Below are 25,819 nucleotides of genomic sequence, written 5' to 3' on the forward strand. Positions count from 1 at the left end.
CGTGCTGATTCCCTCGCCAAAATTGGTGCAGGCTCGCCATTCGTGGGCCCAGAACCCACACTTAGCGTTCCTAAAAATCTCGCAAGAGACAGGCTCTGTGAATGGGTTAGGAGTGCGACGTTCCGGGACTGGAATGACAGTCGGAACGGGCGGTCCGCCTCGGGCCCCGTCTTTTAGAGGGCCTCCGAATCTTAATAAGTAATTTTTTATTCAACTGGCAAACAAGGCCAATATGTGTTCAGTAGTTATAAAAGCAGTTTGTAGGTGGAGTATGCAAACCATACGTATACGCCAACTATAAACAGTATAAATGGAAGCAGATATTTACTTAATTATCAATTATCAGGCCCCAGTAATTGTCAATGGCATTTTCTATTTAGGAAATTAAATCAAGCGGCAATTTTCTTTGTTTAAAATATCGAATAATTATTATTTTTTATATATTTTGAGACTGAATTTATTTATTTTAGCTTTTAAGTTATTTTTCAATGGTTTCAATATTTATTTTTGTACTGAATAAACATTTTAAATTACAACCAATGCACAGCATAACTTGTATTCTAGCTTCATTTACTGATGATGAGCAGTGAAGTCTTTAGTATAACGGGGGCCACGGGCCTGAGACAGCAAAGGGGCCCCTCGGATCTTGGAGGACTTACAAAATCGCGATATTTTGTCGCGGTATTTCCCTGGAAGCATTTTTAAGAAAAAAATGTTGAATATTAAAAAATTTGAATGAAAAAATTTAAATATTAAAACAATTTGTACAGCCTAAAAGTCAAATTACGTAGCTGTCATGGAATTCAGCGTTTAAAAAATTATCATAAATATATTTTTTTCAAAAGGAAACCCACTCTTTTTATTCGTCTAAGGTTTTCCAATTCGTTACGTTTTAACTAGACATATTCCTATACCTAAAATAAATCGTTTTATTTAAAAAAGTTATTTCAGATTTAGTTTGAAAACGTATATTTTTCTTGATTTTATCTAGCTTTGACATTAAGTGTCAGTCAGACAATTTATTTCCATCTGTCAGAAAATTAATTATTTGAATTTCCTATATTATAACCAGGGGGGTGACAGTAAACCGGAAAATTGGACACAGTTGTGGCGCGGTTCTACCCAGGCAGAAAGCATGGCCTTCTAGACTGTCCTAGACAAAAATCTGAATATTTCTATATGATTTCTGTCAATTTCTGCTACGGAACATTTTTATGCACGTCGGCGTCCTGTTCTTTTGTCTTTTGTCTGTGTGTCAGCGCCAGCTCCCGAGGCCTCTGGCAAGGTCGGGCGCCATTTTAATTTTTGCCGTTTAGATTGGAAGTTTGCTTCTGATATTTCGGCTGAAATTTATAAGTACAAAGATGTTTTTTGATATAAAGTTCCTTGTTAACACTTTAATAAAGTATATATGATATTAATTACATGAAGAAAATTATGAAATCGACGTTTCTGCGTGTAGTAGGTATGGGCCATATTATATGTAAAAATAGGTAATATATTAACTGTTTTATATTTTTTAACTTTAAACCCAAGGATCTTGGGATATTCTTTGCCAAGGATTTTTCCGTATCTCTACTTTAAAGACTGATCGGTGATTTTGAGCAATTGAAAGCAAGTTATACAAGGTAAATTATGATTATTGAACTATTATTAGCCTACATTAATTTTCTACAAGATTAACAGAAATGCGTAATTACATATCACATAGGCACCTATTATGTATTTTCATAGCAATAATGCTATAAATCTATGTATGTAGATTATTTTTAAAATACAAATGTGGTATTAGATGTATATGTATTATATTTTTTATTCATTTTATTTTCAAGTCCTGTTTGATTTAATTCACAAAAGTCTTATGTACCTATATTTGTGTTTTTTACATATTTTTTTTGATTCCAGGTTTTGTGTGGGTTCTGGTTGCCTTTTTCCTGCTTCCAGTTATTTAGTTTTATGCCCGTGAAGCTGTGAAAACATTTATTTATCTTCAAGTTTCTGTAAGTCAATGCACTGTTACTTTACTAATTCACTTTAACACAGCGTCTCTGATATTATTTAAATATTTGATATTGATACAGTAGTTTATTGGATTATAGCTCTTTAATTGTGTTGATTTGCATATTTACATTGTTCTAAATTCCAAATAAATATTTTTGAGTAATTTTGTTGTATTATTTACTACTAGAAAGAGTAAAAAGTATATTAACCCTCATTTAAACCTCCTGAACAGCCCGCCATTAAAAACCGGAAACGGAAATAAATTTCATAAAATTGAAATTGTCATGTCTATGTTATGTCAAATGTCCCAGCCGCCATATCTGAAAATTAGTTACCCAGGCAGCCACGCTGTTTCCATAATTTAACATTGACTTGACACTTCTTCTTGTATTTATTATTTTATGATTATAACTACTGCTGCCTTAAAAGTTTAAAAAGTGTATTTATATAAATATATCTCCTTACATTCGTTTTTTAGTGATATCTAATAGTTGTTATTTTAATAATATACCGTACGATCGAAAAAAAAAACAGCGCAAAGTTAGCTTGGAAATGATGATCGATAATATACTCATAGGTTACTGGTTGAAATCGAGAAAAATATACGCTTTAAAGCTAAATCTTAAATTACTTAAAAACGATTTATTTTAGGTAGAGGAACATGTATAGTCAAAAAGTATCAAATTTTAGAAACAAAAGTAACGAAAGCCTTTTCACGAGTGAAATAAAAAAAAAGTGGATATTCATTTGAAAAAAAATTTATTTATAATAATTTTTTAATCGCTCAATTCCATGACAGCTGCGGCCATTATTATATGACATTCGGACAATTTAATTTTTGACATAGATAGCCACATGTCTTCTCTTTGTGGTACAGTGGCTGTGGCAATCACTAAGTTTGACGTTTAGGCTATATACATATTTTTGACAGGCAGTTTTTTTCCTTCAAAAATTATAATTATTTTTTTTCTCAAAAACGGTTAACGTTAGGTATAGAGTGTTTAATATCAAAATTCATAAAATTTTACAAAGAATTGAAGTATATGTAATAAAAAATGGCGTCACCCATTTAAAATAAGAAAGTTACTGTCAACTTCCGGTACTTCCGAAAGTGCCGCCATATTGAAAATATTTTTAATCGATAGATCTCATTGTGAAACAATGATATGCACAAAATCTCGTATCTAGATATTGTGGTTCTCTAGAAACTTCTAACGCAGGCTCAGCCTAGGACACCCTGTATAAATACTTGAATTTTGTCAACCATTATACAAAATGTGCATTAGAAGTATATCATTATCTAAACAGACCGGGGGCCACATTTAGCTTCGCCGCCCCGGGCCCCCGACAGGCTTAGTCCGCCACTGTTCCGGGTATATTACCAAGTTCAAGTGTGGCTTGGTTATCAGCTAGACTCAAAAGACTGGGGTTGGAAGTTGGTCGACAATAGATTAGAACCAATTAACTCAGACTTTACTCCCACCTGCGCCGGAAAAACTGCTAAATGCCATTTTTTGCAACTGTAAAAAGGGATGCAGTGCTAAATACGGTTGTAAAAAAGTTGGACTGTTTTGTTCTCTGACATGTACAAATTGTCAAGGCCGGTCATGTTCTAATCTTGAATCACCAATAGTAGAGGATTCGTTTGATACCAACGAAGAAACATGCGATACATCATTATTGACACAATTTACTTACATCCAGGATGAAGAAAACAAACAAGACGAAGATCAAGAAGAACACCAAGAAAAAGTATTTGAAGGTTATGAATCAGACTAGTAAATTTCAATCTTTTTTCCATATCTTTTATAATTTCCAATCCTTTTTATTTATTTTTTTTTCAATCTTTTTTTTTAATTAAACAGAATCACAATAGACATGAGGACATGTGGAATAGGCCTACTGGGGAAACCACGTTAAAAAAACGCGCTAAGTACACTACCTCATAGGTGGCGTGGAAACGTGCATATTATGACGATTACAATTCTTTGACTCGTTATATCTCAGAAACAGTGGCTCTATAGCGTAGTTTATACGGGCAAGTAAATTATCGCAAGTATAGAAGATACCATCACTTTGATTAATATATTTGAATAATTTCCGGAATTGTGGCTATCCAATTTTGATATTTTATTGATTATATCCAACTTCGAAATTAGTTGTAGTAAAAAGTTAAAATCGACTTCTGACATTCGCAGAAAACTGTTTAAATGTTTTGGGTCTTCATTAATTTCTTAATTCTTTTAATAACATCGCGTAAGCTCCAAGACTAAGCCTTCTTCTCAATCCATTCTTTAACCCATATTCTTTTTCTAGATTTTCTTGACTGTTTGCGTAAAATTGCAACAAGAAGAGCAGTGGCTACAGCTCTCTTTTTACGGCGCGACATTTTTCTACTAAATATATACCTACTTGTGCAATATACACCATACCGTGAATACGTGCATGCAATTTCTTGCTCAAAGCATATGCCTAGAAAGTATTTGTTGCAAGAAATTGCTTTAAAATTTGCTTAAATGTAAACACTATCGCAAGTTACTCTAGCAAGTTCTATCTCAATTTTCTATCCCGTGTAAACTACGCTTAAGGAAAAAACGTATTGATGCGTTTTTTATAGAGAATTTTATGGTCTATAATTTTTGTCTGAAGTAATTTTATAATAAAACTTACCGTTTTGATGAAAATCGCGAAAAAACATTTTTTTCGAGATTGACCTTTGACCTCACATACATTTTTTTCCAAGCACCGGAATGATTCGGAATTTTAAAATGTTATTTTTAATAATTATGTTTTAAACAATTACACGCATTTTCAGCTTGTTGTAAATTTATGTACCATCGAATGTCTAAATTGACCGGACTATAAATATCAAAAAATAAAATAAAATATTTTTTTGAAACCAGTAAACTTTTTTATTGCACAATTGGCAAATTTTAGCCAATGTTTTTTTTAATTTCTGCATTTAAAAATTATCTTGTTTATCAAAAATATGATAATGAAAATACACAAACAAAGTTTTTGAAATACATAAATTGAGGTTCGACAGGATTCTCTCTACGACTTATATCCATATAATTGCTGTAGTTTAGCAAACATAAAAATATAACATTTGTCTACTACCGTGATAGTTATTGAAAAAGAAAAGTTGAGAGTACGGACACAGATTGTAAAAATCTTGTCCCTAATTCGTGGTACGAAAATTGTTTTTTATGACGATGTACAAACGAGTAAAATTTCCTGTGCGCAAAAATAAACTCGCGTAAAATAACAATAAACAGCGTAATAGAGAGATATCGCTAAACCGAATAGCGTGCATGGACGTTAATAAGGCCAGGTGTTATTTCCTTTACGTGAGGTGGTATTAACTGTAACTCTCTTCATTTATTTTATTATTATTCGGATCGGAAAGAATTCTGTTCGCGTCGCGTCCGCTATTTGAACTTAACCTAACTTTGAATTTAAAACTTTGAAATTGTTTTGTTTACTAGATATTTTAAAACTAAAGGGCTAAAGTGCTTATTTCCAGTGCTTTATTGTTCAACGTCTGCCAGTGGGTTTAGGGCAACAAGCAACAAATTCTCTTAGAAGAACTAAGTCGTCATTTGCTGTAAACCTAAGCCTCTTTATAGGTTCTTTAATATTGGAAGAGGTGGAATCCATATTTTGGGCCATATTTATTTAATTAAAACTAATTCCAGCTACTTAAATATCAAATTACCTAATAAAACCAAAGTAATAATTCAAAACAATTCAAACTTAATCTAAAATAAAAGATCTCGCCGGCCGGCCGGCCCCGGTTGTCCAATACCCGCACATGCCAATTTAAGCAATTTTTAAACGTTATTTAGAAATAGCGTTTGGTGTCATTGATCCGCAAATTACGTCAGGCGGTAACGTTATTAGCGGGTGTTGCGTTAAAAATTGACTCGCGCATATCGTAACCATGATAAGGTACGCGTAAATACTGCATGACGCTATTCGGTTTTCCGATATCTCTCTAATAACTGTGCCGGTCAGGCGCTGTGCACAATTATAGAGGCCATAAGTGGGCGTGCTATGTGCACAAACTAGTAACCTAACTAGTGCCCGATTCCGAAAATTGAAACCACGAAAAACAATAAAGAAAAAACAGTTTATAATCTGTATAATCTGTGGTACGGACAAGTCGTTTTTTGATAGTTGATTATAGCAAACATAAACGATATTCCTTAATAACATGTTAATATTTAAAAATGCGATTTTTGAAGCTATTCTAAAAACAAAACTTCGTATGAATGTATGTCCTAAACATATCTTAACTTTGGAGGTACAGGGCGGTAATTTTTTTATTTTTTTTTTCAATGACCCTTTTTGCGCAACAACACAACTAACTCTTGCTCTTTCTAGCGAAAAAGAAAAAAATAATAGGGGGCCGTTACCGTTTATGTGTTGTTTTGTGAGTGGTGTGTTGCCAATGAATACCAAAAAATTAATTATTTTATATTTTTTATTTAATAGTTGTATTTTCAAAATTTAAAGCTAACATAACTAAATTCTTCTAGCCATCTGCATGTTTATTGTTTAGGTTAGGTTACAATCATACGATGATTGTTGACCGCCTCCGCAATAAATAACCTGATGTCCGAACCGTAGCTGGAAACGAGGTTGTAAGCCAGTTCAACCATTTAGGCTCCATGGTAGCAAACTCTGGAAGATGCGAGGCTGAAGTCAGGCGCAGAGTAGCAATGGCGAGGAATCGAAGCAACAAAGCTGACTAAGATATGGAAGACTTCAGCAATCACACGAAGAACTAAACTGCGCATTGCGAACTCCCTCATATTCCCCATAGCTATGTATGGCTCCGAAACAAGGACACTAAAGGAAAGTGATAAGCAAAGAATAAATGCCTTGGAGATGTGGGTATATCGACGGCTGCTGCGAATACCATGGACGGCTCATCGAACAAACATTTCCATTATAGAGGAACTAAAAATTGAGACACGGCTGGTTACCAGATTAAATCAGTCAATCCTCCGATATTTTGGCCATATTGCCAGGAGTGCACCTCAATTGAGAGACTGATGGTGGAGGGGAAGGTAGAGGAAAGACGATCGTGGAAGGTCACCTAAGAGATGGGTAGACCAAGTCAAAACCCTAGTGGGCCACAGCCTCCCCGAAGCTTCACATATGGCGCAGTGTCGAACAAATTGGTCCGAGGAAGTGAGGGGAATCAACACATGATGTCACCATACTCTCACGTAGAAGGACTTAAGAGAGAGATAACAATGGGGGGTCACAAATTTGGGGGGTTTATGAATTGTTATTGTTTATGAATTTGCACGGACATAGAGGCAGGGAGAGGAGTGGGTAGGACACAGCGATACTTTGGAAGCCGGAGTCTCGGTTGCAAAATCGCGGTATTTCTCTGGAACGCTCGCCATTGTAAGACGACTAATGTGGAACCGGTATTCCCATCAGAGACAAAAGTTGTCTCTGTTCCCATTACTAACAGATACCATCCTTAGCACGGATTACTTCCCCGATTACTGTTCTTTGAAAAATGCAAAGATCAAAAAAGGACTCATTTAGAAAAGGCATATAGTAATAAACTTTTTAAAATAAACAAATCTTTATTTTGAAAAAAAAACAGCAATGAGGGCATTTTAATTCTTAATTTTTAATTCGTTAATAATTATGAGACATAACTAATGTTCTAAGTGAAAAAACTGAATAATAAATAATAGTTATCGCAATTTGTTAAAAATCTAGTCAGTACAAACAATATCAACTGTAAGGGTAGGTCAAATTGGACGCTTTCAAAGGGAAACACCTATAGGAGATACACGAAAACTAATATCTGTGTCTGGAGCTCAATTTTTATCAAAAACATGGTGAAAACCGCACATCGATATCTGTTACCGTTTCGAAGTTACTGGGTGTTTTTCAGAAATGTGCATATTAGTAATACCAATTACATTTAAAACAGGGGGGTTACAACTGAACTATTAAATGGAGAATTTGAGAGAATTGGATTGGAACAAGGGGCCCCATATGTTGGCCTGCTAGGTCCTGTGATTTAACTCCTTTCCACTTTTTTATAAGAGATATTAAAAGACCTTATACAGGGTGTCCCAGAAATAAATGCAAGTATTTTAACTGGTAGTATATTTCGGCCTCAAGTCAATGAGTTTTTTTGGGAAAAAAATTTTGAAAATTTGGAATTTTTTTAAAAAAATTTTGGAATTTTTTTTAATTTTAAGTTAAAGAACATAATTTCTTGATATGGCAACACAGGTAGTAGATTAAATTTACATGAAAGGAAATCCCGAAAAGTCAGTAGTTCTCAAAATTTAAGCAAAAAAGTATTTTTTGTTTAAATTTTCAAAGTAAAATAACTACTAAAAATGACAAAGAGAAAAAATGTTTCTTTTGACCAGATCTACCACCCCTTTAAAATAATTGCACTTATTTCTGGGACACTCTGTATACAGGGTGTCCGAAAATTAATGCAACAAAATTTGGTCATAGATTCTTGAATAAAATATATGACCCGTATTTTTTATTTTTGGCCAGTAGCCCCCCTTTTCGGATATACAGCCCCCTGAATTTCGCCCCTAAAAAGAGTTTTTTTTAATATCTCGGGGCCCTGTTGGACGAAAATCACTAAATTTGGAACACGTTGTTTTACTATAAAATGACATTTTTTGATGCTATTATTTTTTTTTATTTTCATCAGTGGCGTCCATACAGTATTAAAACTAAATATTATTGAAGAAAAAAATGGTACGCCACTGTTATTTTTTTAAATAAAAATTATTTTTAGAATCTACCTTAAATTTGGAACAAATTTGATCTCTTGACTTTTTTTTCGTACGACGCACCGTTTTCACGTAAAAAAATAAAAACCATTTTCATACATGACCAAATCGCTAAAATTTTACCGTAAATTTCAATGGCAAAATTTTTGAAATGGCAAAGTTTAAAATAATTTTTTATTTTCCAAAATCTTGTTTTTATTACCTAAGTGCGAATCTAAATGTTCAAAAACCTAAATTGCCGTTTTTTAAGTTTTGCTATGAAAATTTATATTAAAATTTTAGCGATTTGGTCATGTATGAAAATGGTTTTTATTTTTTTACGCGAAAACGGTGCGTCGTATGAAAAAAAGTCAAGAGATCAGATTTGTTCCAAATTTAATGTAAAAAAAAGTTAATAGCATCAAAAATGTCATTTTATAGTAAAACAACGTGTACCAAATTTAGTGATTTTCGTCCAACAGGGCCCTGAGATATTAAAAAAAACTCTTTTTAGGAGCGATATTCAGGAGGCTGTAAATCCGAAAAGGGGGTCAGTGGCCAAAAATAAAAAATACGGGTCACCTTTATCTATGACCAAATTTTGTTGAATTAATTTCCGGACACCCTGTATAAGGGAAGAACCATTGGAACGAGATAAGAATTGCAGAAGACTACTAGGCAAGCTTTTGGACTTATTACACCAGTTCGCCTAATAAATCGTTGTAACTGTGTGCGCAAAAATTGTTTATTGTGTGTTCAACAAGGAGGTGCTCAGTTTGAACATCTTTGATGATTTTTAGTAAACTATATTTGCCACTGAAAAAATACGTTTTTTTTAATTTTGTTCTTTGTTTATTGTAACGATTTCAATTGAAATTACTAATACCAATATAGAATGTTAATCTACCTTTTTAAATAAACATAAATATATAAATAATTTTAAATAATATTACAGAATATTAAATTGTGATAAAAATAATTAGGCAAATAGATCAACACAAAATCAAGGCCCGCTTCAATATAAAGATCAAAAACCTAATATTTCTCTCATTCTTAGAAATACATACCCATAACTTTATATCGTTGGAAAGGGTTAAACGCTAACTTTTTTAAGTTCACAGCCAACTATTTCCATTTAAAAAATTATATTTTTTATTATTTCTGACAAAAAGAACAAGCATATAAAAAAACTGACTACGCCACTGGATTGTGCTTAAAAAAGTGCCTTTAGAACGTTTTTACAGAATTTTATTATTCCACGGAATAAAAAAGTTATGGGCAATTTTCAACATGGTAAAAATTCAAAAAGATCCCGTATTTCAGTTGGCAGTGAAAATATCAACAGGCGGTTTACGCTAGCGATGGGAACTATCGAATGAATTAGACTATCGAATGGTTACTGAATGAATGATTTCAACTATCGAATGGTTTTATTCGAATAAAATCATTCATTCATTTGTATACTAAAGCATATGTGACAACCTCGCCGTGCGACTAAATGGTTATCGTTGAGCCACGACTATCGAATGCTTTTGATAAATGAAAATGAAATTTAGTATTCGTTTGATTTTTGTGTGCGTCAGTGCATTATTAGTTCTTCCAAATTTTTATAACTTCACCTTATAAATACTGTGCTATTTTTGCGTTTATTAAAATATTTAAAATACTAAAATAGTAGTTTTTTTAATTGACGATTGTGTGCGTGTGCAGGTGTCAAAATTTTTCCGAAAATTTGTGTGATTTTCCGTAGCCCCGTCCTTTCAATTATTTTATTTTATATGGTATTTTGAGAAGTAGCAATTTTTAAGAGAGATGAGATGAACTTGAAGTTTTACACGTGCCAATTTAAAAAAAAAGTTAACGATGTTTGTATTTTGTTTATGCTAATTCTCTTACATGTAGTTTTTTGCGAAGAAATATTTCATTTATTTTTTAAAGTAAATGCCAGTAAAAGTAAATATTATTTTTAAATAATAATATAAAGTACCTAATATAAATAATTTTGATTTCTAATTTTTCATTTATATTTTCCTTCCATTACACTGCATGCTTAGAAAATTAATAAATGTTTATATTTCATGATTTTAAAGTTTGTTGTTAATATAACAAATTAGCTCTGTAATTATTATTATTTAATAAACCAACGATGCCAAAAAATTTAGAGACTACATTATTTTTAAATATGATCTAATATAAATAATTTTGACATCTAATTTGTTGTTTATATTTTGCTACTACGTAAAAAAACCAGTCTTTGTTTAAAAACATTAAAAATCATTTTCCTACATCCAAAATATTTTATTATCTAACCTAACCTAACAACAGAATATTAATAAAAAAAATGCAAAATATATAGACATACTATCCCTAACTAACTAAAGCCAAACAATAATATTCTTTGCTAATATCAACTAATACCAATATACGGCAACAGCGCCCTTCATAATGTATTTTCTGTGTAAATACTAGCACCTCAATAAAAAAAATAATGTGTCCTTATCTTTAGATGCCGGCTTCTTTCTAGCATTGCCACCGACCGCTGTCGGGTATCTCGGAAAGAAACCTACGTCGCCGGGCGACAACTAAAATCCAGTTAATATTTTATTATAATCGATCCTGACGAATAAATGAATTTTATAAATGAATGGTTTTTGCTGCCGAATTACTAGAATACAATATTTCAAGGCAGATGACGCATCTATTCGATAATTTTTATTCGAATAGTTTTCAACGAATGTTTTTTTACTAGCTGTCGAATTATTCGAATGAATTGCAACTATCGAATGTTTCGATAGTATTCATTCGATAGTTCCCACTACTAGTTTACGCCATTAAACGTGTCTCAGAAATCGAGCCCATGACATCTATGTCGGTTTTGCTCTATCTAGTCAGGAAATAGGTTCTCTGTCAAAACAGACCAATTTTGACCACCCTGTAGATAATTAATGTTCTAATTGAAAAAAATTTAATATTCCAAAGAAAAAAAATGTTACAGCAATTTGTTAAAAATCTACAGTCAGTATAGATAATCTCAACTATCCATGTAGAAACTCTTTTCTACCTACTATTAAAATTACAAAGGTATCACTGCATATTTTGTATTTTCATCACAATTTATACATTTATTAAAGCTAATGAACTAATTAATACTATAGTACAGGTTGGTACCATTTTATCTCACTACCTAAACATCCAGTAACTAACTGATAGTTTGTAGGGCTAAACTTGCACGATAGTACAGTATCCCTGTGATAGTCATTCAATTCAACGATAGTTTTTAACTGCTGCGGTTTATCCGGCACGCACTCGGATAATTCTTCACAATTTTCACTAAAACCCAGCAATCTCACTCCTTTATCATAAGGGGAACAAATAATTCTGCCATCCGATGAAAAGGACAGTCCCTTAATAAAACCCTTGCCCACACTTTTTTCTTTGATAAAATGCGTCATTCTGGGTAGGTTTTGTATAATCTTATTTTTCTCTTCTGGGTGATTTTGGAAATAAGGATTAGTGTACGAGTTATTGTAGCCTATAAGTTCGCTATTAACAATTCGAATTTCTTGGCGTATTTGTTGATTGAAATTATTCATGTTGCTGTAGTCATCAAAAGATATGTAACCCATCCAAAGATCAGTGGGTCTTTGAGTTGGTGGATCTTCTGTTTCTTGTTCATCGTCCAGCTCCTCCACAGTACTAAAAGCTGTACTATAGTCTTCTTCGTTTCGATCTTGAATGTCATGAACAACGGTCCACTAAAAAGTAATAATAACCCATTTTACAAATTGCACGAATTTGTTAATTATAACTTTTAGGTTACTACTTGGATATGTTTGAAATGTGTGTGAAAACCAAAAAATGAAGTGTTCAGGGGAAAACATGATAAGCGCCAATTTCTTAATTTTAAGATTTTACGGTACTATAGTTGGTCTAACTGGTCCCTACAAAATGTATAAATTCTGCAGGGCAATATGCTGCTAAATCCTATGATATATAGGGTGGTCCGAATCCGAACTGTATTCCGGAAATTTCGGCAGCATATTCTGCAGATAAAAATATGTAAAAAAGTTCATATAAATGCATGGTACAAAGAAAACAAGGTATGATCGATAGCGGCTCCAATTTCGTTCAGTTCGCGCATACCACCTGTGACGTCACTAGGAAAATAAGTAAAAAAAATAATGAAAGTTGACAGGAGATCTGCATTTTTTGGGGTTATGGTTAAGAATTGTTTATTTTTAAGACTTTTTAGTTCATTTAATTGAATAATTACTAAAACCAGCAGTTCCAAAAATATATTTAAAAATAAAAGACAAAAATCCAAAATATTAATTATCTATTAACATGGATTTGGACGATAATAGGTAAGAATACTAAATTTATTTCTATATTCGGTATAAAATTGTTTATTAGGTTTTTAGTTTGCGATGTTTATGGTAAATAATTTTCATGTTCATTGTCTCTGAATTTACATGAGGACAGAGATGAGGATATCTATGGAAAAGTAACCACAAGAGGAATTGTTACATCATTTAAAAAATGTTGGGAAGTTGATTGTTTCCCATCGAAAAGTAGAAAATCCCAATGCAGATGAATGTATTGTAATTGTGATTAAGTAAAGAGTAATTCCAAGGGTGAAATTTATTATAATTAGTGGAAGTAATTCCAAGGGTTAAGTTTATTATAATTAGTGACCTGTGCTTCTTTTTATATCTAGATGTTTCAGGTTTTGAGAATAAATCGGTTGAACGAAACCCAAAATTTAGAGGAAGTATTCTCATAGTCAGAATATGCCCATCAAGGATTATAGCTCAAATTTCCTTTAATGGTAGGAAATTATTCAATGCAAATTAACTTTTTAAATGATTGAAATATTAAATAGGTTTACAATATGGTATATCACTGTAAAAATATATTACTTTTAGGTACAATTAGGGCCCGATACATTTCAAAAACTAGAATATTATTTTATATTAAATGAAGTATTGTAGCAACAATCAATTATTTATATTAATACCGGAGATTAATAAATAACAGAATAAATAGTTATTTTTTTATACTACAAAAATAAACTATAGAATACAACAGTATTTAAAAAATTAAATAAAAAAGTTATGTCCCGGCCGAGATTCGAACTCTAGTCTCTCGCTTCCTAGCCTGACTCTTTACGCACTGCTCCATAGTAACTTGCTAAGCGATAATTCAATGACGATATATAAACAAAAAAGCAGGTTTATTACAATATCTTGACGATTTGAACTGGCGCGCGGAGCGTGCTGACCAATAGCGCCTGTTATCACCTGTGACGTAGCGACCAACTTGCGCAATATCATACCTTGTATTCTTTGTACCATGATATAAATGTATGTCCTAAAATGCTTAGTTTCGAAGATACAGGGGTAGAAATTTCATTTTTATTTCGAGATTTTCTCCAAATAATTTCTGAAGTAACATCAATATTTGGATGAAAATTGGTGTCTGGAAGTTTTTTGATATGAGAAATTTGATTTTGATGTCAATATGACTCCTAGTAGGGCGCCACCTACATATTCTTTAACTGGTTTGAAGACCGATAACTTTTTCTCCGTACCTGTATAAAACTACTGAGTAAAAAATATACATTTATGGAATTTTTTTACGTAAAAAAGGTCTCTTGGTAAAAATCGCTACGAGTAATGGTTCTCAAGATATTTGGAATCGAAATTATCAATACCTGTCATCATTGACATAATTAAACATGTTGACTAAATAGTTATTAGACTGAGATCATAAATTTGAAATGTTTTTTGTGCCAAAAGTTCAACAGAAACTGTTTTATCATCATTTTTTCGCAAAAAAATTATGATTAATTTAAAAAAAATAAAAATTTCACAAATTTATTATTTCAGTCAAATAACTATCTACTCAGCGTGTTTATTTTGTGTCAATTATGACATGTATTGACTATTTTCATTCTAAATATTTTGATAACGGTTGCTCGTAGCAATTTTTACCAAGAGACCCTTTTACATAAAAAACTCCATAAATGTATATTTTTTCACTCAGTAGTTTTATACAGGTACGGACGAAAAGTTATTACTCTTCAAAACAATTAAAACACATGTAGGTGGCGCCCCCTACAAATAGGAGTCATATTGAAAATTCGTAGTAGTCATATCAAAATTCTCATGTCAAAAAACTCCCAGACACCAATTTTCATCTAAATATTAACGTTACTTAATAAATTGTTTGGAAAAAATCGAAATAAAAATGAAACTTCAAGAGGGGCAAACATATTGAAATAAAATACCACTTTATAAAAGATTTATGTTTGAAAAAGGTATTTACAATCAAATATGTTAGCTCATCTCAGAATTATGCCGATATGTTTACAAAATCTCTTTCAAAAGAAAAATTTGTTAATTTTCGAAATGGCATTTTAGCAAAATAAGTTTAAGATTTTTTTTTTATATTAATGTTTTGGGCAATTTAATTTATATATAAAACTTTAAATTGAGGGGGTGTGATACGAATGATACTCTATGTATGTCTGTGGCTAATCAGCTGATGTATAATTTAGAGGTTATGAAAACAATTATGTCTTGTCTTGAAAATTATGCGCATTAATTAATGTAAAAAGTTTTTCTGTCAAGTTGATCAATATAAAGTTTTTCCTAAACTATAGCGTCTATTTTCCACAAAAAAATCCCACATACCTCAACACATACCAATCCATTTATTTAACTAAAAAAAGTTTCTAATATTTTTTAAGTTAACTATGGATGGGTTTATACCGGGTGTTGCATCGTCGTTTTTTTTTCAAATCATTTTTAAACATACAAAAGTTTCAAATTATTTTTAAACATACAAAATTTCCTTATACCGGGTGTTGCATCGTCGGACGGGACATGGGAAATCCCATGTAAAGTTTAATGGGGTCAATTATTGGCTTCCCTAATTATTTTAGAGAATAATTCTATTTAGGTTTATTGAAGAGCACTAAAACCCACATTCAAAAGAATAACTTTAGATATTTCTGATTAGCTCGTTTACGAGTTGTCGCCGATTTCTTTTTAAATATTTCTCCTTTCTTATGGCCCTGTATTTACTTATGAGCACCAGTCAAGGTAAAAGATAACTGTCAAATGAAGTTGTCATTTCAGAAATTTACCTATTTAGTGCTTTATCTATGGTGCTTTATTATTATTATTGAAAACTCATTCCTACATCGGAAATCTTAAAGATGTATTTATAAATACAAATTAATATGAATTAAAGTAAAATAAAGTAATCAATTACAAGGTTAATTATAGTATTATTACAATATTCAATAACTTATTAATTTAGGTACTATTAAATTGTTAGAACTTTAGGATTTAAGAAGATGTTCAAATATTCTTCCATCGACTGCTAGACTATAACCCAGGCGATCATAAAATTTCTTCTTCTTACATTCGCTAGTTGGTAAACTGAAATTCTATTGCATTCGGCAGAAATAGCATTTTTAACTCGTCTAGATTTGGGTATTTTTTATCCTTGTATATCCTGTTTTTAAATGGCCCCAAAGAAAGAAATCATTTGGCGAAATATCAGGAGACCTTTTGCTGGCCAATTTACTGTATGATTTAGGCCAATAACGTTTCCGTTAAAACTATTGTCTAAATATTCCCGAACAGCCAGGGTACTATGTGCCGGGCAGCCATCCATTTGGTACCAAACTTCCTGATTTTCCCTAGCGGCATCATGTAAAGCAGGTAAAATATGATTTTCGAGTAGTTCCAAATAATATTCTGCATTTAAATTTCGCGTAAGAAATAATGGCCCGATAATATTGTGTGCAAAACGCCTGCCGCCGTATTTCGTCCCCATCTCGTAGCTCTTGGTGCTTTTCATATTTGAAGGAATAGTATTTATGTCGTTTCAAAGTTCGAAAAACTGTAGTGTGATCTATTCCTATTTCATCCTCAAGTTTCCTTGTGCTGGTCTTTCCATCGTTCTCTTCCACGCACAATAAAACTTCCAAGTCGGTATCATTTCTTGCATCTTCTCTTTGTTCCTGCCTTGCTTCACATCTGCAGTTGTTTATTAGGGTACCTTTGGTCTCAAATCTCTGGATATTCCTTGGTATTGTAGATTTTCCAGGTATCGGTCTATTCGGATACAGAGCAGCAAACATGTCCGACACCTTTTGATAACTATTTCCTTGATAATACCATTTAACTATCAATACTTTTTCTTCGGTAGTGTAATTCATGGCTAATATTTTCAATGTAGGTATGAGTTTTTAATAATAATAATAAAGCACTAAATAGATAAATTTCTGAAATGACAACTTCATTTGACAGTTATCTTTTACCTTGACTGGTGCTCATAAGTAAATACAAGGCCATAAGAAAGGAAAAATATTTAAAAAGAAATCGGCGATAACTCGTAAACGGGCTAATCAAAAATATCTAAAGTTATTCTTTTGAATGTGGGTGTTAGTGCTCTTCAATAAACCTAAATAGAATTATTCTCGAAACTAATTAGGGAAGCCAATAATTGACCCCATTAAAATTTACATGGAATTTCCTATGTCCCGCTCGACGATACAACACCCGGTATATAAATCTGTCATGCGTCATCTCTTGTTGATTTTAACCAGTTTTATTGGTTTATTTCAAAAATGACAGATCATATTTCAATATTATTGGTTTGACGGAAAGATGAACGACAAACGAACGCCAATGCGTGTGAACTAGTCTTAAGATTTTTGAGAGTTGCCAAACTCTTGCCAATTAATAAGGTTATAATTTTGTGTCAAATTATGTCAAATAGAAATGATAAATATTTTGCATTTCGGACTGTGTTATTACGTGTGTTTGGTGTTTTTTAAAATTAAGTGAAGGAAAACTCGCGGGAAAATTAAGTTTTGACCCAGACCATAGTTTACAGTTAATATTCGGTGCCCAGAGACCGCCAGAGACAGTTTGCCAGAGATTATGGCCAGAGAGATGTATTAGCCACAAATAAAGTTTATATACTATCTTGTATAGGACACCAAAAACTGGAGTGTCTGTAAAATAGCAGCACACGATAGGTAAATAATAATCATTTTGAATAATTATATTGATAAATGTAACAATAAATGCAGGAAGTTGCTTGAGCTTGAAAGCCGGAAATCTTTTTTATATATATTTTGGTATCTGGTGTTTTTTTTAAATAAACCCTTGCTTGTTTTGTATTAACACATACTGTAATTGTTTTTAATAAAATAACTCGATTAGATTTTCTCAATTTTATACAGTTTTTTTCACAATATTTTGAAGTAATCACTTGTTACTCAAATTTTAAATATATTAATTTTCTGCTATGCGTTCCAATTATACCAACTTAATTCTGTGTAAAATAAAATAAACTAATTTGAAAATAAAATGACAGACACATCTATCACTGCCAAGGACCTTGTTGTTGGACAGACTATACAGGGTGTCCCAGGCTGAGCGTGCATTGGAAGTTTCTAGAGAACTACAACATCTAGATCGGAGATTTTTTGCACATCATTGTGCCACAACGAGATCTATCGATTAAAAATATTTTCAATATAGTGGCACTTCCGGAAATACCGGAAGTTGACAGCAACTTTCTTATTTTAAATGGGTGTCCCCATTTTTCATTACATACTTAAATTTTCTGTAAAATTTCATGAATTTTGATATTAAACACTCTACATCTAACATTAACCGTTTTTGAGAAAAAAAAATATTTAAAAATTTTGAACGAAAAAAACTGCCTGTCAAAAATATGTGTATAACCTAAATGTCAAATTTAGTGATTACCACAGCCACTGTACCATCAAGAGAAAACATGTGGCTACCTATTTCAAAAATTAAATTGTTCTAATGTCATACAATATGGCCGCTGCTGTCATAGAATTGAGCGATTAAAAAATGATCATAAATCATTTTTTTCAAATGGAAACCCATTTTTTTATTTCACTAGTGGAAAGGCTTTTCAATTCGTTACTTTTTGACTATACATATTCCTATACCTAAAATAAATCGTTTTTAAGTTATCTTTAAACGTCAAGTGATGTAAAACAATAGATCTGGCCATGTCATATTGTAACGCTTTGTTCAAAAAACAGCATCATTTCCGAACCAAGTTTGCGCTGTTTTTTTTTCGATCATACGGAATATTATTAATAATATCAACTATAAGATACCACTAAAGAGCGAAAATACGAGATATATTTTTATATATAAATACACTTTTTAAACTCTTAAGGCAGGCATTATTTATAATATAGGAAATTGAAATAATTCGTTTTCTGACAGATGGAAATAAATTGTCTGACTGTTTGACACTTAATGTCAAAGGAAGCTAGATAAAATCAAGAAAAATATACGTTTTCAAACTAAATCTTAAATAACTTAAAAACGGTTTATTTTAGGTATAGAAACATGTATACTCAAAAAGTAACGAATTGGAAAACCTTTTTGCTAGTGAAATAAAAAAGTGGGTTTTCATTTGAAAAAATTGATTTATGATAATTTTTTAATCGATCCATTCCATGACAGCTGCCGCAATTATTATATGACATTTGAACAATTTAATTTTTGAAATAGCTAGCCACATGTCTTCTCTTTATGTCACAGTGGCTTTGGTAATCACTAAATTTGACTTTTAGGCTATACCATTTTTTTTGACGGGTACTTTTTTTCGTATACGTATTTACGTATAGAGTGCTTAATATCAAAATTCATCAAATTTTACAGAGAATTTAAGTATGTAATAAAAAATTGGGGCACCCCTTTAAAATAAGAAAGTTGCTGTCAAGTTCCGGCATTTCCGGGAGTGCCGCCATATTGAAAATATTTTTAATCGATAGATCTCGTTGTAAAACAATGATGTGCAAAAAATCTCCGATGTAGATATTGTGGTTCTCTAGAAACTTCTAATGCACGATCAGAATGGGACACCCTGTATACCATGCTGGCAACTCTTAGTGTTGGGTCGATATTTACATATGTGGAAGTAAATAGTATAAGGATAAGTCGGAGTGAGAGAAATGCGAAGGGGTGCTGTTGCGGCGTTGCCACATTTCTCCGGTACGTCTTTCCCTATCAAATAAAGTCAAATCACGATCGCAAACCGCGATAACTCAAGAACCACTTTAGATATTGAAACTCTTTTTCTTATTTTGAAGTTCGGATCTTTTACAAGATGTTTAAATGAGAAAAATTCAATAGGCTTGTTTTTTTTTCGATTCAAAAATTAAAAAAAAACGTCCATTAACTTTTAGTGTATAGCAATTTTTAGTAATCGTGTAACTTTCTTATTTGTAAAGATTTTCACATACTGTCTGCGAAGAAAATATAGCAGAAATATTAAGAAAGTTTTTGAAAAATACAATCAATTATTTCTAATGGATTTCGAGATATCGATTTTTGAATTCAGAGTTCCAATAGTGCAACCACTGTCGAATACCAACTCAATTCCACTTATTTTTACCAAAAGTGCAAGTTTCTAACTTGCACTTAAAAATTTACAAGCTATAGGGAAAATGACAACGACTCGTTAATAAATAAACAAATGAAGTATCACGAGACGTAATTAAGTCGCAAAGCTGACAAATACAATAAAGATGCACTAGAAAAAACAGTCCAAACTGTCCGAGAAAAAGGAAAATCGCGTAAAACATGCAGTCAGTACAGAATTCCAAGTCAACAGTACAGGACTCTATTAAAGACAAATAAGTGAAGTTTGCAAACTAATGGAACGAGTGCTTATTTTAACCAGAGAAAATTGAAAAAAAATTTCTACCTGGATTGAAAACTTAGTTGTTTACGAATTTCAAATAAAAAAACAGGTGTTACTTAATACAGTTGAAAAAATTGTATCGAGAAAAAAAAATTGAAAACGCTGTTTACTAATATAAGCATGGAGTTATGAATCGCGTTGGTACCCTTTAAAGATGATTTTTTCATATAGATAACATACAACAAAAACAAAAAACAGTATATAATGTTCGAGATTAAATTTGCTTTAAAATTATACATACAGGGTGTCCCAGGCTGAGCGTGCATTAGAAGTTTCTAGAGAACTACAACATCTAGCTCGGAGATTTTTTGTACATCATAGTTTCACAACGAGATCTATCGATTAAAAATATTTTCAATATGGGAGGCACTTCCCGAAATCCCGGAAGTTGACAGTAACTTTCTTATTTTAAATGGGTACCCCCATTTTTTATTAAACATACTCATATTCTCTGTAAAATTCTACGAATATTGATGTTAAACACTCTATACCTAACCTTAACCGTTTTCGAGAAAAAAAATATTTAAAATTTTTGGACGAAAAAAACTACCTGTCAAAAAAATTTGTATAGCCTAAAAGTCAAATTTAGTGATTACCACAGCCACTGTGACATAAAGAGAAGACATGTGGCTATCTATTTCAAACATTAAATTGTTAAAATGACATATAATAATGGCGGTAGCTGTCATGGAATTGAGCGATTAAAAAATTATCTTATATCATTTTTTTCAAATGGAAACATACTTTTTTATTTCACTAGTGAAAAGGTTTTTCAATTCATTACTTTTTAACTATAAAAGTTCCTATACCTAAAATAAATCGTTTTTAAGTTATTTAAGATTTAATTTGAAAATGTATATTTTTCTTGATTTTATCTAGCTTCTTTTGACATTAAGTGTCAAATGATCAGACAATTTATTTCCATCTGTCAGAAAACAAATTATTTAAATTCCTTAAATTATAAATACTGCCTGTTTAAGAGTTTAAAAGGTGTATTTATAAAACTATATCTAGTATTTTCGCTCTTTAGTGATATGTAATAGTTGACATTATTAATAATATTCCGTTTGTCCAAAAAAAAAAACAGCGCAAAGTTGGCTCGGAAATGATGCTGCTTTTTGAACAAAGCATTACAATATGACATGGCCAGATCTATTGTTTCATATCACTTCACGTTTAAAGTCATAGGCTACTGGTTAAAATCAAGAAAAATATACGCTAATAAAACTAAATCTTAAATAACTTAAAAACGATTTATTTTAGGTATAGGAACCTGTATAGTCAAAAAGTAACGAATTGAAAAGCCTTTTCACTAATGAAATAAAAAAAAAGGTTTCCATTTGAAAAAAATGATTTATGATAATTTTTTAATCGCCCAATTCTATGACAGCTGCGGCCATTATTATATGACATTCAAACAGTTTAATTTTTGAAATAGATAGCCACATGTTTTCTCTTTATGGCGCAGTGGCTGTAGTAATCATTAAATTTGACGTTTAGGCTATACACATATTTTAGACAGGTAGTTTTTTTCGTTCAAAAATTTTCAATATTTTTTTTCTCAAAAACGGTGAATGTTAGATATAGAGTGTTTAATATCAAAAATCATAAAATTTTACAGAGAATTTAAGTATGTAATAAAAAATGGGGGTACCCATTTAAAATAAGAAAGTTACTGTCAACTTCCGGGATTTCCGGAAGTGCCTCCATATTGAAAATATTTTTAATCGATAGATCTCGTGAAACTATGATGTACAAAAAATATCCGAGCTAGATGCTGTAGTTCTCTAGGAACTTCTAATGCACGCTCTGCCTGGGACACCCTGTATATTAAATTAAGGCGGCCAACATCAGTGCGGGACGCGGGACACATGCGCGGGACATTCTTGTGGAAATGGGGGGGGAGGGGGGGTAGGTAATGGCTTTGGTAATGGCCTATTTGAAGATTTGGCGCTTTGGGCTTATATGGTTTTTCATTCGATAACAAAAAAAATCGTTGCCGCAAAAACACTGATTATGAAAAGCGCCCAAAGCTAAGCGGGAGTTCGCTCTGGACTCTGGGCCATAGGATAAATACGCCACTGGGATAGTGAATGTGAAGGAAGGAAGTTTGTCATACCTGAACTTAAATTAAGAGATCGATCGGCTCTTTGTCCTTGACTAATATGCGTAGGGATGTGCCGATACTATTGATATAATCCATGAATCGACATTTAACTTTCGATAGCGAGTATTTGAATAGACTTTGAAATCTATGAATGAAGAAGTTTAGACGTTTTGCGGGACGTTTTTCTTAGACGTTTTGCGGGACTATTTTATTAATTATTGCAATGCGGGATTACGACAGCCATTACGGGACGGTCCGATGGTTGGCCGCCTTATATTAAATACAGGACTGTGCAGAATCAGCCATCACAAAGTGTCCAACTTCTGGTAACTACACGGCCAGACACTGACAGGCGCTGTCCGACTACTGACCAAACACCACTTTTATCACTTAAAAAAATAATTATAATCATTGGTAGGTGTATGAAAAAAATTGTCATATTTAACCTGAAGCCCAATAACCACACTATCTAGCTCATAAAATATCATTTCCATGCCATCAATAAAGAAAATTTAATCCACAATTTATACTGAACTTTTTCTAAACACTCTGACCACTGGCTCATTCACCCTATGGCAATTCTGATACATGTAAGCATGTCAAATGGAAATGAATAATAAATAAATAAATAATTAAATTAAAAATATACTCCTATTATCTAACAATATGGAAAAATATACCTCATCTGTTTCATCCTCATTTAAATTTCTTGAAACTGCACACCAACCGTAAGGATGAATTTGTAAGGAACTGATAACTTCAGCTTCATTGGGAAAGTCATCTATAAACTCTATTCTATTTCTTTTCCTTTTCGGATTGAATAAGTAGTTGTAACTAGTTGCTACAGGGAAACACTGCTCACTTGCTTGCATTAACCTATACAAATTAGGCTAAAAACAAAAATATAAAAAAACCATTCCATAGAAAAAATAATATAATCATACTCGGAAAGACCTTAAGTCAGTTGCCAATGTTAACAAATTAAGATTGTGTATTATGATAATATATCCTATAGTAGTTGAAATTATCATTTTTGTCCCGTCCGGTGTCAGTTTCATACGCATTAAACCGTTCATTAAAAATACTTTTTCAAAAAGCATATTGTTTTCAGTAGCATCATTTAAGTTCCAAGCATATACAGATCCATCAAATGCTGACGTTACCATCACTTGATCCTGTTCAGACCATTCAATATTTTTCACCTAAAATATACCTATAAATTTATTGGATTTTCCTGTTGATTTACCTAATTTGTACTTACCCAGTTGGAGTGGCCATGAAGAGTCCTAAATGAAGATTTCAAATTTCGAACATCCCATAATTTAATAAAATGATCATCAGATCCTGTGGCAAATGTTTTTCCATCTAAAAATCTAAAATCACACACTTAACAATTAATATTCCAGGCATTGGATATATTTTATTTGCTCACTTAATACAGTTCACACAATTTTCATGTGAATTTTCAACAGCTTTCACTTGCTTATGACTTGAAGCATCGTAAAGCAGAATTTGTTTACCTTCACATGCAGCAACAAGCAATTTCCTAAAATAAAAAGAACGGTATACGGTATGATTAACACAAATTCACACATAATTAATTTCTAGTATATAAATATCTGTTGATGCAAATTTTAACTTACCCATCTAAGCTGAATTCAAGATTAAAAATGCCGCCGCAATACTTGTAATATGGATTTGAATTTGTAACATAATTAACAGAATCAAAAGAGCTATACAATTTACAAATAAAATTGTCTTTAAATCTTATGTTTCTTTGTTTGAAACCAAGAGCTCTCTGCCTTAAAATATCTTGAATATATACATTATGGTGAATTTTATTAGCAATACGTTGCGGATTGGGAGCTTGCCGAGTTGAAGTTTCAACCAATTCTGGATTGTTCTCACTCATTTTAATAGAATCTACATGGCTTATGAAATCTGTACGTCTTATATAGGATTTTATAAGTTAATTTCTATTTTTTTAGGATTTTTATACAAGGTATTTTTACGTGTTTACCTACGATTTTGCATGAATTGATGAATTTTGCATACTTTAGAAAATAAACGTCACACATCTGACACATGTCACTTAGAAATTGATAATTGCTGCCTCCCTCTATGCAACCAGTAAAATTCAAATAGTGCCTTTAATTTATATAACTCATAATTCACTTATCGGAGATTGATGGAAAACTATTAAAGTTAATGGAAGAACGCAACTTTTATAAAGACCAACAATTTAAGAGTGTTAAAGTAAAAGTGAGGAAATGAGAGTAGTTGTCGGTATTACCGTGGTATTACCCAACAACTAGAAAAAAATTCTTGTATCGCCATATATTTCTCATTTCCTAAGAAAGGACCTTGAATATTTGTTCTTTCTTTTGCTATCAAATTAAAGGTTTCGGTTATTTAATTTTATTTCTTATGTATACTACTTAAGTATACTACAATATAAATTTCTAGTTTAAATCAACATTTTTTAAAAATAATTTATTAACAAAAGTAAGAATTAAGGAAAAACCTGGGGAAAAACATATTTTAAAAATTAAGAAAGGGTTTACAAAATACAGAAAATAGTTTCCGTATTAATAAAATCATTTGCTGTAACAGTATGTATTTACATAATATTATGTAAAGACATGGTTCCGTAACATTTATATCAAATATACAAGATAATCAAAAAAGGCGTCAGCGATGGCTATGAAATGAAGCTCGCTGTCATTTTTGATGTAAAATTATATGGAAACTGATATCGATCGACATGACGCCGTTTATTTTTCGATCGTGCAGTATTTAGTTCTTTCTATTTGTCTCTAAAAACAATACGTCAACAAATTCCTTTAGGACATAAAATTTCCTTCTTGTTATTTCTTCCAATACCGTTAATGTTAGTAACCTTGGTTAAACCAAAAGAGTTTTTGCATAGTTAAGCATGAATGGGAATGACGGATATCTAATAATAAGTCGTACCTTCTTCAAAATTATTCCCCGGCGTAATCGTTCCAAAGTTATCCTACGTTAAACGAGGAGGTGAGCGATTGAACCAAAGGTTTGAACAACGCCGCGCCGCGCCGCGCCGCCGCCGTTTAAAATGACAAAAAATTCAGTCATGCTGTTGTTTAATGATGTAGGTACCGTGTGATCGAAAAAA

General features: G+C 31.9%; 1 protein-coding gene across 1 annotated transcript; it reads right to left on the reverse strand.

Moving 5' to 3' along the window:
• Positions 1-11,859: 11,859 nt before the first annotated feature.
• On the reverse strand, positions 11,860-25,097 carry LOC115891933 (DDB1- and CUL4-associated factor 10 homolog). The gene is made up of 6 exons (XM_030912544.1): positions 24,309-25,097; positions 24,098-24,211; positions 23,927-24,038; positions 23,610-23,867; positions 23,346-23,555; positions 11,860-12,532 (listed from the first exon to the last, which is right to left on the reverse strand). The coding sequence occupies exons 1-6, from the start codon at positions 24,575-24,577 to the stop codon at positions 11,927-11,929; spliced, it is 1,569 nt and encodes a 522-aa protein (XP_030768404.1). The 5' UTR covers positions 24,578-25,097; the 3' UTR covers positions 11,860-11,926.
• Positions 25,098-25,819: the final 722 nt, after the last annotated feature.

Source organism: Sitophilus oryzae, unplaced genomic scaffold (genome assembly GCF_002938485.1).
Source record: "Sitophilus oryzae breed Bouriz unplaced genomic scaffold, Soryzae_2.0 scaffold_1203_pilon_pilon, whole genome shotgun sequence".
In the NCBI taxonomy this organism is placed as follows: domain Eukaryota; kingdom Metazoa; phylum Arthropoda; class Insecta; order Coleoptera; family Curculionidae; genus Sitophilus; species Sitophilus oryzae.